The sequence below is a fragment of the Nanorana parkeri genome, unplaced genomic scaffold (genome assembly GCF_000935625.1).
Source record: "Nanorana parkeri isolate BGI_ZX_2015 unplaced genomic scaffold, ASM93562v1 scaffold114, whole genome shotgun sequence".
In the NCBI taxonomy this organism is placed as follows: domain Eukaryota; kingdom Metazoa; phylum Chordata; class Amphibia; order Anura; family Dicroglossidae; genus Nanorana; species Nanorana parkeri.
In genome coordinates this window covers 802618-816207 of record NW_017306382.1, presented here as the reverse complement: position 1 = coordinate 816207, position 13590 = coordinate 802618, and the positions used below count along the sequence as shown (strand labels likewise).

At 43.2% G+C, this 13590-nt stretch overlaps 1 protein-coding gene across 1 annotated transcript; it reads left to right on the top strand.

Annotated features, from left to right (window-relative positions):
- Positions 1-11448: 11448 nt before the first annotated feature.
- Positions 11449-12771, top strand: PRSS23 (protease, serine 23). Its single transcript, XM_018553249.1, has one exon. The coding sequence runs from the start codon at positions 11457-11459 to the stop codon at positions 12588-12590; it is 1134 nt and encodes a 377-aa protein (XP_018408751.1). The 5' UTR covers positions 11449-11456; the 3' UTR covers positions 12591-12771.
- The last annotated feature ends 819 nt before the right edge of the window (positions 12772-13590 follow it).

Here is a 13590-nt window from a genome sequence, read left to right as displayed (position 1 = left end):
ACAATGTAGAACTTGAGGGTTGGGAGGGCCCTGTTTGTGAGAGATTACAATTTAAAAGGGAATTGCAAGTGATACAAAAGGTAGTAACTGTGTGGGGATGAGTGGATGGAGAAGGTAAAAGTTCAGCCATTAGATAGAGGTTCCCTGAATAGTTTTCAGGGATTGCTGTAAGGTGGACAGAGTACAAGATTAGGATTGGGAGAGGGACTCATGGAGGTGAACATGAGAGGAGGTGATGAGGGAGCTAGAGGACAGGAGGTCTTTGGAGGAACAAAGTGGTATGGGTGTTATTTTGAGAAGAGGTTAATGATGTAGCTTGGAGCAGAGTTGTGGATTGTTTTGTTGTTAGTCGGCTTCCCTGGCAGTCAGGAAGCCGGGTAGCATCTCATTACCCGCTGCCTAGCTTCCTGATTGCCTGGGAAGCCTGCTCCATGCCAACGGGTCAGTACTGAAAGCTAAATATTGGTACTCGATACCCAAAAACTGGTATTGGTGCATCCCTAGTTTTAAACTTTTAAAACTTTTTTTGTTGTATTGGGACAAGTAGATTGTCATGAAGGACAAGTAGATTTGACCCCCGCTTTAGCCCTTGGACAAGTAGTTTTTTCAAAAATTTCCACACCCCTGTGTTAGTATCTGGAATTTTATTCGTTTTGCGAGCGTTTGGCATAGAGGGATGGCAGACACTGAGCGACTGGTAAGGTAGATGAGTCCGATAGCAGCATTCATGATTGACTGAAGGGGGGATTTCCTGTGTAGAAGTAGACCAATGAGGAGGGAGTTGCAGTAGTCAAGGCAAGAGATAACTAGGGATATGTCACAGAGGTGAAGGCAGCAAGATTTGGACAGTGGGGCCTGAAGGAGCGGTCAGGAGTCCAGGATTACACCTAGCACCCTGGCATAAGGCTCTGATAATTGTGCCATCGATCAATAAGTCAGGGGCTGGAGCATGGGGGGAAGGAAATATTAAGAGCCCAGTTTTGGAAAGATTGAGTTTTGATGGTGGGACATCCAGAGTGATATGTCAGTTGGTAGACTAGCAATGCATGAGGAGATTGAAGGGGTGAGCTGAGGAGTAGAGAAATAGATTTGGATGTCATTAGCATTGAGATAGTATTGGAAGACATGGGAGGAATTCAACTGACCAAGGGAGGAGGTGTAGTTGGAGAAAAGATGGGGTCTGAGGACAAAGCTTTGGAAGACCCGATACAGAGAACGGAGAGGATAAGATAGATTTGTTGGTGAAATTGAAGGAGCACTTACCAATAGGAGGAGAAAAAGCAACGTCTTGGAGGCCAAGGGAGTACATTTTTTTTTTGAAGAGGAATGGGTGGTCAACTGTATCAAAGGCAGTAGAAAGCTTTAATAGTAACATTAGGGCTTAGTGGCCATTGGTTTTTATAGTTCTTTTCGTTATGGTCAAGAGTTTTAAAAGGGCAGTTTATGTGGAGTGTTGTGGACAAACGCCAGACTGTAGGGGTTGAGAAGGTTGTTATTGGTGAGGTAGCAGTTCAGACAGTTGTAGATCAGGCGTTCAAGAAGTTTGAAGGCAAGCAGGAGCAAGGCGATGATTCTTAAGTTGTTCAGATTGGTGTGGTCCAGCGAGGGCTTTTTCATTATAAGGATGACTAGTGCATGTTTTAGAAGGGAGGGGAAGATGCCAGTAAAGAGGGAGAGATTGAAGATGAGGGTAGGAGCATGCAGAGTAGATTGAAAGGGTGACCCAGAATAATTGCTAGGAGATGTGGAGCAGGTGGTTAGGTGGGCATCAGAGAAAAGTTTAAGAACCTCCTCTGTAGTAGCGGGGTCATAAGAGGAAATAATTTAATGTGGTGGTAGACATGGCATGTCAAGTGGAGGATATGTCTACACAGTGGCAATCTCATTACAAATTGTATCTTGTTTTTGAAATGATTGTCCTGGGTAGTGAATTAGTTAGTTGGTGGGGGCAGAGTGGTACAAAGCAGAAATTAAAGGTAGAAAGCAGTTGACGAGTACTGGATAAGAGAGTGGTAATGGGAGTGAGGAAATTGGTCTGTCTGGCAGCTCTGAGGGAAGAATTATATTTTAGGTGGACAGATTTATTTAAAGCAGAACTATGAGAACCATTACATTCTCAAACAATTCATCCCCACACAGCTACCTCCTCATGCATCACTTGCCTCTCCCTTTTAGAGTGTAAGCCCTCACTGGCAGGGCCCTCCTTACCATCTTGTCTTGAATTGTATTGTGATTGTAATGTCTTCCTTATATTGTTGGCGCTATATAAATCCTGTATAATAATAATGAGGTTAGTGATTTCCACTCATCCATAGTTAGAGCCGACCTGTGATAAAGAAGCTGTCGCGGGACAGCTCTATTGATAGGGAAGTGAGCGAACACATACCGTTGCTCGCTCACCTGATCATCTCCCTGCAGAGAGTAGTGACTATCAGTCACTGCTTCCCGCAGGGATTCCCCCCTCCCCTTTCCTAACCTCCAGCGCTGAGTGGAGGAACGGACGGGGTAGGGGGTGGGTACAGCTGGCTCTGCCTCTAGATAGGCAGAGCTCGCTGTCAATCAGCCAGCTGGGTGGATCTCGACAGTAATGTCAGGATCCGTTCCGGCTGTGGCGCTCTCAGTATATAGCGAGCTATAGCCTACTATATAGTAAGCTTTGGGTCACGGGATGATGTTAGTATATGTCCTCCCATGAGGGGAGTTCTCTTTTAAGTCTTGCAGGGATTTCGTTTTATGTTATGCTTGCTCAAGAACACGTCTATATCTTTTTAGACTTTGGGTGTTGCCTGTTTGCTAGGGTGTACGTAGTGAAATAGAGAAGGGTTAAAGTGGCAAAGGTTTCTGTGGGTAATCATTTTGTGCTTGGAGGGATAGGGAGTTGACAACAGGGAGAGCATGAAAATGATGAGTAAAGGAAAATGTTTAGACTGATTCTCGGATTAATGGTATTGTATAACACAAACTCACTACGAGCAGAATACTATACAAAACTCTTTGGCATTCAGCCCACTAGCTATGCAGAGGACATTCAGAATTCACTGCGGGTACAATAGCTATGAGGAATTATCAGCAGCATCCAGGTACAAAACACTTTCTAGCTCCTGGACACATTCAGATTTCTGCAATAAAGCCAGATAGCTGTGAATAATTATCAGCAGCATCCAGATACAAATCACCATCTAGTTCCTGAATACATGCAGATTTCTGCAAAAATGCCAGATATTTATGTAGCAAGGGATAAAACTGCAGAATTCCCGCTGCTGGTTATCTGTCAGAATAACTTTGAAAAAGAACTCTAGGAAATGTAAAAAATAATCCTCGCAGTGCAAGAGGTAAGTTTTATTGGAGTTATTCTTTAAAGTTATTCTGACAAGGGTTTAGTGGTCCTATTGGTCTAGGGGCTAATATAAAGAAAACGTACTCACCTAATCCTTGGTCATGCCTCGCTGCTAGATTAGTCCCCACAGCCTCTTTTTCCCTGGGCTTCAGTGATCTAAGGACACGTGAAGTCATCACATCTAATACAGTCCATTCACCTGCATTAGATGTGAGGACACCAAGGAACATGTCACACCCAAAGCGGAGGGGAAGAGAGGTGATCGCTCACTGCTGCAGGGTCGAGGATCAGGTGAGTCTATTTTAGGGATGCACCGATATATCGGGCGCCGAAACATATCGTCCGAAAATGGCACTCTTGGCATAATGCCGAAAGTGCCATTTTCCTGCCGATACATTGGTGCATCCCTGTTTTCTTTCCTCCCCGCTGGGCGCTACTCTGTCTCCCAGCAGGGAGGAGAGCGCTGTGAGCGGCCGGCGTCTCCTCCCACACCGCGCAGCCTCCTATCACAGTCCAGCAGAGCGGTGTGTGGGCGGAGACAGCCCGCGCTGTCACAGGAGGCTGAGCCCTCCTCTGTCCTCATGTTATCAATGAACAGGAACACTCATAGAGGATTCATGTTCATTGATAACAGGGGATACAGAAAAAGAGATTGAGGACTTTGTGTCCTCTATCTCTTTTTCTATTTTAAAAGGGAAATATCGGGGATCTGTTTAGACCCCTAATATTTCCCCCAAAGCCCCTAAAAGTAAAGTAAAAAATGAAAATATTTAAAATGAAAATATTGAATAACAAATTAATTAAATAAAAATAAATATAACAAAATTTAAAAGTTTATAAAAAAAATAAATAGAGATAAAAAAACATTTTCGGTATCGGTTTTCGGTTTCGGCCTGACAATTGGTTTTATTTCGGTTTCGTTTCGGTTTTTACAATTTCCCTTTCTATCTCCTTTATTTTAGCCCCTAGACCAAAACAAGCACTTACCCGTTGCAGTGCCGGGAGTAGCCCCACTGCAAGGGTTCATTTTTAAATTTCCTGGAGTTCTTCTTTAAATTAAAATTGATTTTGACTCCAATCAACAACTTGGCTAATCAGCACTGTCACAGGGGAGTTCAGAACCCTACGTCAGCTATGTCTCCAGTCACTTGTGACTTACATAGAGAGATGTTTGTTTTTACGCCTGGAATGTATATATGAACAGAGAGGTATGGGAACAAAAGGAGAGTAAGTATATGAACCTCTGAAGGTCAACATTAAAGGTAACCTTCATCTGTTCCAAACCTGTAGAACCCTAGTTACATATTTTGCAGATTGGAAAAAAAGGTTCCTCTAGCCTATATATTATAATAGTGATTCACCGATACCATTTTCTCCAGACCGAGTACGAGTACCGATACTTATCCTCAAGCACTCGCCGATACGAATTACCGATATCTTTATTTCAGTGTCATTTGACAGTTTTTCTAAAACAATACAGACTAATGATTTTAGGACAGTGGTGGAGAGTCAGGGCCCGGTTGCAGCTGCGACTACTGCGACACTGGTGGTTATGCCACTGAGTCCAAGTTGTAGAGGGAGTACAAATCTCAGCAATACATTTTACAGCAATGCAGAATACCACTAGCTATAGAGGAGTACAAATCTCAGCAATACATTATTCAGCAATGCACAATAATAGTATTTGAATTTTCTACATTCACTGTGTTGCTGCTCTGCTTCGGCGTACCAGCCTCATATATATCGGGCAAAGGGTCTCAGGAAGGCTGTGGAAGATATCAGGAGGGTTGTGGTGGGTCTCGGGAGAGGTTCGGAGAATTTCAGGAGGCCTGTGGCGGGTCTTAGGAGGGGTGCGGAAGATCTCAGGAGGCCTGTGGAAGGTCTCAGGAGGGGTGCAGAGGATCTCGGGAGGCCTGTGGAGGATCTCAGGTGGGGTGCGAAGAATCTCAAGAGGGGTGCGGAGGATCGGAAGAGGGCTGTGGAGGGTCTCAAGTGGGGTGCGGAGGATCTCAGGAGGCTTTTGGAGGGTCACAGGAGAGGTGCGGAGGATCTCAGGAGGCTTGTGGAGAGTCACAGGAGAGGTGCGGAGGAGCTCAGGAGGCCTGTGGAGGCTCTTAGGAGGGGGTACGTGGGATCTCAGGAGGCCTGTGGAGGGTCTCAGGCGGGGTGCAGAGAATCTCAGGAGGCCTGTGGAGGATGTCGGGAGGGGTGCTGAGGATCTCAATAGGGTGCAGAGGATCTCAGGAGGGGTGCAAAGGATCTCAGGAGGTGGAGATGTGTGGGCCGGCGCTCTAAACAGGTGCCACGTGGTTCCCAGGAAGGCTGCCTCGAGGTCCCCAGCAAAACTTACAGCTTTGAGAAACACCTAATGCATGATAATAATCTACTGGCTTTACTAGCTGGATATCCTGTCTGACATCTGGTGAGTTTATATCTGTCTGTAAACTAAACTACCTCCCCAATGAGGAGATGGGGAGGTATTCCTAATGATGGAGCACAGTGAATGTTGTCACCCCAGGGCAGGAAGTGTGAAAAAATAAAACTGATGCAATCACAACATCTAAAGACTGGTTAGCTGCAATATATTATAGTTTTGTTCTTGAGTTTAGAAACACTTTAAAGCTAACCGGTAGTAAGTATTAGTGCAAACCTTCTGTTGAGTCAGTGAGGCAAAGACAACTTTCTGATACATTGTACTCTTCTGGAAAAACAAAGCAATCATGCATAGCAGAATGTGAAAAAGAATCAGAGAAACAATTGGACACGGTCGCATTCTGCTGACATTCCCGCTAGATGGCAAATTCCTGTCAGCAGGTTATTAGTTTATTGCCTTCAAACTCATTAAGCCACACTTAGTGCATTTAATAGGCGTGCAGTTTATTTGTCAGCGCCCATACCCGGGTCCAGAGTTTAGAGTTTCCTTAGGAAGCCAAACAATATAAAATGCAGCAGACTCCTAGGAGACGTGGTGACGGATGTTCAGACACAGAAACCATCGCTGCAGCTGCAGGGGTGCTTCCCGCAGGGGAACATTTAAGGGCAAGGTTCACCAAGGGATAAAATAGGTTTGGAGTATGGCAACCGTACCTGGGCTGAAAAATAACCCATGACTCTGTACTAATCTGAAAATCTGCTGCATGCATGTGAACCGGTAATGTCTTCATTGGGAAGCGTGACACCTTTATCTTATAATTCAAGTCCAAATAAATCTGCAGCTAAGTAGAAAAGCCATTTCAGGTGTATGTAAACCCACAAAAGGTTTGCCAGCAAATGTTTTTGTTTTTTATATTTTAGGGACGAGCTCAGGTTTGGACCAAACCCAGTCCCAACCTGAGCTTCTCCAAGCTTGGAACCAACAGGGGCCTTCCGCCCAATCAGCTACAGGTTGGGGCATTCTTCCAGGATGACTGTGCTAATACACGGCCCAAAGAAGCAGTTGATGCCATTGACTCAAGTATTGCTGATGACATTTTGACTGTATAGAAAAAGGTAAAGCACAACGCCAGTCAAACAGCCAAATGCACAAATACGATAACATATTTGTGAACTGTTTGTACCTATCAAGGATCTGTTCAGCCCGTTTTACAAGTCGCACGTCTGCCACAAAGCATACCTGGGAATATTTCCTGGTTAATAAGACACTCTACCCAGGGGAAAATTTACTGTCTCTGCAAAGGTTCCCCTTACCCCAATATACTCATCTTATTAATGCTGACCCGCTGCACATGTTATAGTGTTTGCCCAAACACTAAAACATGACAGCTAGTGGCACTACCCAGGTGTGGGGCTCCTTTCCTTTGAACTGCTTGAGTCTAGTAGCCAAGTTTGCCCAAACACTATAACTTGACCAAGGGAGTGACATCCCTGCTCTTCCTGGTTTGCCAACACCACTTATTTTAGGGTAGGTTCACACCATTTTCCAGACCAGATCTGGAACGCAGTGCATTACATTTTACCGTGTCTCAGAGCATTTTTCCCCCCTTAAAATGGGCGTTCGGGTGTGTTCCAGTGCATTTGGATGCATTCCAGTGCATTCCTGACAAGAGAAAATGAGACTTGCAGTATTTTTCTGGTCTGGTCTGGAACGGACTGCGCTGGTGTGAACAGAGGCCAGAAATAGCATAAGGATACATTGGGATGCATTTTGGGTCCGGAAACAATTTGGTCTGGTCTGAAGATGATTTGGATGTGGTGTGAATGGGCCCTCAGTGCTAGATATAACAGGTGGAGGAACTGCCGGGATGCACAGATAAGGTGAGTATAAGCCTGGAGTCACACCTGGGCATCAGCGTTTTCAAGTGTTTTTGGGCGCATTGCAGTCATTTTTCTATTTGGCCCAATGAAAAGCAGTAGCATCATGCAAATGTACCAAAAAAAGCTCCAAAAACTTTTGTGACACACAATGTAAGGCATCTCCATGGAAGGGAGAGGATTGATGGTATTTCTTGTGTTGAGCATTTGGTAGCTTTGAGCTACAAAACGCCTAGGTGTGAGCGGGGCCTGAGAGGATCAGTTGGCATGCTTGTTCCAGATCGAAGACTCCAAGTATTTAATCAAGACCAGACAACTAACATTTTGAAAAGGAGAGACAGCGGTGGTTTCCTTTAAAAAGTCATGATGTTTTATTCAGACTTTTGTCAAATAAACGGTTCTTTCCCCGACAATTAGGACTTCCCACTGATATTTTATAATGTGCATTTTTTTCAAAGAAAAAGTGATGTGGGAATTTCCATTCATTTCTCGTGCGTGAGTCACACAGGAATGAGGGGAGTACAGGATAAGACTGTTCCAGCTCTTTAGCTTTATGATCAGGTCAGGGAAACACATCCGTGAGAGACGGGATCATCCTGTTTAATGTATTAGAAATCTTGGCGAAAGCATTCCTGCGAGCTGAGGCTATATTTCAGTGGACTGTAATTGATATATCAGGCAGAAAATTGGTAGTTTAGGTTTTTGACGGAGAGTCTATACAGAGCTATATTTAATGCTAACTTAGTCTTTTTAGCTGGCCACAGCATATGTGTACAGAAGCTCAGGGCCTTCTAGCCTCAGCATTGACCATCTACAGGTAATGCATTAAAAAAAAGCAATGCCAAGCAACCAGAAAAGTCAACCAGGACACACATAATATACATATGTATACATAATATATATGAACTGTTACCACTGTGTCAAAGTCAGAAGGTCCATGGCACTAACCTGAGCCTATCATTAAACGTCACATGAATTAGTACACCTTTAAGAATTAGCAAATTATTATAACAGTTTGTACAATATAAAACTTGGGGGATTTAAAAATAAATATTCTGGAAATCCTATTTATTCCTATGGTTATCTATTGTTGGGGCGCATTATAGAAAGTTTTTTCATTGGAGTGAATGGGATTTTTTTCCAAGCCTGCACAGAAGAAGGAAGGAACCAGGCAGAGAGTTTGCAGTGGTAGGTATGTGGCTCCTCGTGGGCTGTACAATATGGATCTGGGCAGGTCATACAGGTCATACATAAATGATTATTATATAAAAGGAACTGCAGAGGTTGCTATTTATGCTTCCTCCATTAGGAGCTATGACTTCCCTTTGACCTGCTCTGCATGCTTGTTCCATGTCAGCATCTCCAGGCTATTTTTTTTTTTTGTAGCTCAGACTGCAGTACCCACCTTCTTACCGGCTTTGTCTCCTGCAGTAATTCAATTCCTCCACCAGCTGTCCTCAGTCAGTAGACTGAGGATATACTGTGAGTCTAGGGCATTATGGAACTGGGACTGGGCCTCAAGGGAGATCAATTGGGAGCAGGATCAGAGCAATGAGTTGAACTTTATCGCAGTAAACTCTGAGAGAGTCAGGGATCTAGCATTTTCAGGTCAGGTATTTATCTCAGTACAGGAATTCTTTAAATCACCATAAGGGTGGGGCGAATGGTTGTAGATATCAGTGGGAAAAAAAACTATTTTTCCACATTAAAGTATTGTTGGACAGGCAAGGGAGCGTCTTTGGCCTTAAACATTGGCGCTAAAAGGTGTCCCTCTTGTCGGAAAGTTCAGAGTTGTCCATTTATTGTATTTTTACAGATTGAAACAACTTTTTTTCAGGCTCAGAACAGTTCAGGAGCTCCTGGGATATATAGAATTTTCCATGACCACATATAGAGCCAGGAATTCAAGCAGACCAAGAACAATAAAAAAAACAGCAGTCAAAGCAAAACTGCGATTGAGGTTTTACTAGTGTAACAAGGTCACGTGGGTGGGATGTTGAAGTGTTTGCATGAAATACACCATGCAATAAGGCCCTCTGCTGGCTGAGTTCTGAATGGCAGTGTTTTCATAACCATTATATCCCCCAAAAAATGATTGATCGCATGGCGCGAAAAAAAAGTGACTACCTAAAACGAGATATTTCACATCTACATAAAGCATAAAGCACAATATAAGTTTTCTTTTATAGGATTATAGGACAGAATGTCAGCTGTGTGCTATGGTTCAGCCGGCATCCATACCTGGGGACGTGTCTGTACGGACTGATAAGAACCTGGCTTATCTGCCAATGTTTGCTGCGTTATCATTGCTCCATGTGCCGGTGCTGTATGTTAGAAACTCAGTTTGATCATATCTACACCATCCAAGAAAACTGAGGCACGTGTAGCATCACACTTTGAGTTCAAACAACCTTCTGTAAAATGGCCATTGAATAGGTCAGTTTGTTTTGTCCTGTTTCTGATATATAAGTAATATGGGATTCAAACAAGCCGAGAATGCATTGGTTTTTCTGGATGGTGTGCTTTTTAAATGTATTTACAATATTTTTAGAGCAACAACATATTCTAAAGAGTACAAGAACCATTTACATCAGTACTTCTCCCTAGAAGGAGCTCATGATTTGATATTCTAGTCGCACTCATTCACGCTTTGTAGGGTCTGTTTGGGAGGAAGCCAGTTCACCTACACGTTTGTTTTACATTGTGGGAGGAAACCAGAGAACTGAAAAAACATGGAACATGGTAAGGGCATATCAACTCCATGCAGATAGTGTCATTGGGCAAATTCAAATCAAGGACCTAGGTCTCGACGGCAAAAGTTCCAATCTCCTAGTCATCATGGTGCACTAAACGGTGCCTACATTTATGTTCACATAGCACCCCAGGAGCTCTGTGGTCTAGTAAATGAACATGTGCTTGGCTTCCCCCTCACCTCAACTTTTTGTTGGTCCATTGCTATGATGGACAGCCTTACTGGACCATAGTGAGATGTAGGGGGGGGATAGGACCAAGCAACAACTTCAGTTTCCAGAGTTGGTGTGTACATTTATCGGCACCCCAGGCTACGCGTTCCTCTGTGACCTCGCAACTGAAGATGTGCTTGCCCCCCCCCCCCCTTTCTCAACTTTCCATGATGGACAGCCTCACTGGCCCATAGTTGAATATAGAAGGGGATAGGGCCCAGCAACAACTTCAGCTCCTAGAGTTGTATGCATCTAAGGGCACCCCAGGCTTATGGGTTCCGGGAGTGCCCTACATCTGTGTAAACATACATGCAGGCATCTTCATCCACTTGCTTTAAATCTTTGACAGCAGTTTAGTCATGTGTCAACCCTGAACATGGACTTTTTATTTTTGCTCTGCCTTTTGGTCTGTTATTTGAAAGCAATATGTATTTGAAAGCATTTTGTTGCATCTGTGCATCTGTTTGATAAGTGTAAAAATCCCCTTTGATCCTGCAAGAAATCCAGTGAGCTCATAGCTTCCTGTTGTGAGCCGACAACAGTGCCAGTGCTGCTCTGCAATTCCAACGTGTCTTATCCTAGCACAGGTTATCTATATGAACTGCAGAATATCTCAGCTATATGATATAGAGATAAAGAAATGAGAAGGTGTTCTGTAGTCCTAACACACTTCCTATCCTAGGATGATAATGCTGCTTCTACGTATATACTTAGCAGTGGGTGAGCGTTTTCACGTTAGGGGAGGAAGTGTTCCTGGTAAGATCACCAATTTAAAAAAAATGATTAAAAAGGACTGCTGCAAAATATTACATTTTTGTTTTTAGGTTTAGATACACCTTAAAGTGAACACAGGTTAATGTTAAGACATTGCTTAATTCTATTCTTCTTTCTTGCAGATTAAAGTAATGAAGATGGCAAGTAAAGTGTCCGCAGTTTGGGCCCTCTTGTTTCTAGTGCCATGTGTGCAACTTCAGGGCACCAGTACCAAACCAGCTTGGCCAAACTATAAAGTTCCCGTCATTGTTCCTGAGTCTACAACTGGCTTGAAGAAACCTCATTTTGATGCAGCACCAAGGCTAGATGTGCCATGCTCCTGCGGTCCTGATTGCCACAAACATTTCCCAACTCCAACACTTGAGGACCTAAAAGAGAACATGGCTTATGAAACCCTCTATGCCAATGGTAGCCGCACACTGACTGAAGTAGGCATCTACGTTCTTAGCAACAAAGCCAGGACTGAAAAGGTGGAAGGCAAGTCCCGTCAAAAGAGGCAGATCTATGGCCATGACACTAGATTTAATATATATGGAAAGAACTTCTTACTTAATTATCCCTTTTCCACATCGGTGAAGTTATCCACAGGCTGTACAGGCACCTTGGTAGCTGAAAAACACGTCCTTACAGCAGCCCATTGCATCCATGATGGTAAAAGCTACGTAAAAGGAGCACAGAAGCTCAGAGTGGGCTTCTTGAAACCAAAAGTCAAAGATGGAGGCAAAAATGCCAACCAGGCATATTCGGGAACAAGTGAAAAAATGAAGTTCCAGTGGATTCGGGTGAAAAGGACACATGTGCCAAAAGGTTGGATAAAAGGCAATGCCAATGATATCGGCATGGATTATGACTATGCTTTGTTAGAGCTCAAAAAGCCACATAAAAGAGATTTCATGATGATCGGTGTAAGTCCTACAGGTCGCCAATTGCCTAATCACCGAATCCACTTCTCTGGCTTCGACAACGACAGACCAGGAGACCTCGTCTACAGGTTCTGTGAAGTTAAGGACGAAACTTATGACCTTCTATACCAACAATGTGACGCCCAACCTGGTGCCAGCGGATCTGGAGTCTATGTCCGGATGTGGCGGAGAGATAAGCAGAAGTGGGAGCGTAAAATCATTGGAATATTCTCCGGGCACCAGTGGGTGGACAAGAATGGGGACAAGCAGGATTTTAATGTCGCCGTGCGCATCACACCCCTGAAGTATGCCCAGATATGTTTCTGGATAAAGGGGAACTATATAGATTGTCAGGACGGCTGATTTCTAGTCCAAATACATTTCAGTGACTGTCTTATTATTTCAAGAAATGCCAAATATGGATGAAAACAGACATTGCTGAAGCATTCCGCCAAACAGTTCAATGAATCCATTGTTGAAGGTGTTGTTAGGAAAGACTTGACTGAAACACTGAAATACAATGCTCGTCTTGATCGTTATACTTCACAAATACTAATACGTTCAACGGTTGCACAAGACAGTTGTTGATGAGAGGTGTTAATATATTGTACAGGACGATGGATTTTTTTTCATAAGGTCTTTGTTTCTTCAGTTGAGTTTTTTTTTGTTTCTTACTGGGTGTCAGCATAATTAACCAGCAATGTCACACCAAGCTACCACATTGATTGGTGGGCTTCTTTCTGAATAAAGGACATTGACAATACAGAAAGTCATTTGACAGTGATAGCTTACCACACAATATGTAATCTGAACTTTCCAGCACTATAATAGAATTGAAAATACGTGTCTATTTTGAATGGCTATTTCCTTACTGAAGTCTGATTAATGCTTGTTATGAGCAATTGTATTTTCTTCCCCTAAAGTGGCTTTTAATCTCAGGATGTACAGAATATGCAGGTGGAAGCCAAATGTATTAATATGATGTCAAACTAGAAATTTGTTAGCAGAACTCCTTTAGAGAACAATATTTTATTTTTCGCCTCAAAATGTACAGGATTATAAGGGATGAAGTTACATTGTTGGTACTTTGTAACTGGTTTTAAAGAGTTTATATGTAGAAATAGGATATTTCAAGACTGTCCAGTTGTCTTAGTAGCTACATATTTTTTTAACTTCAAGCTAAGCCATCTCTTGAGACAAATGTCCTATCAGAACCACAGGACCAACTCTTCTACTGTTTCTTAGTTGTCTAAACTTCTACAGTTGGTCATAAATCTTAAGGAGGACGTTAGTCCAAATTAATTAATCTTGGAAATGTTTGTCAAGGGCAGTTACTTTTTAAGCTGCAGGGCAAAGCAACAGT

Coding starts and splice junctions, on each gene's coding strand:
- PRSS23 (XM_018553249.1), top strand. CDS start 11,457: ATGAAGATGGCAAGTAAAGTGTCCGCAGTTTGGGCCCTCTTGTTTCTA.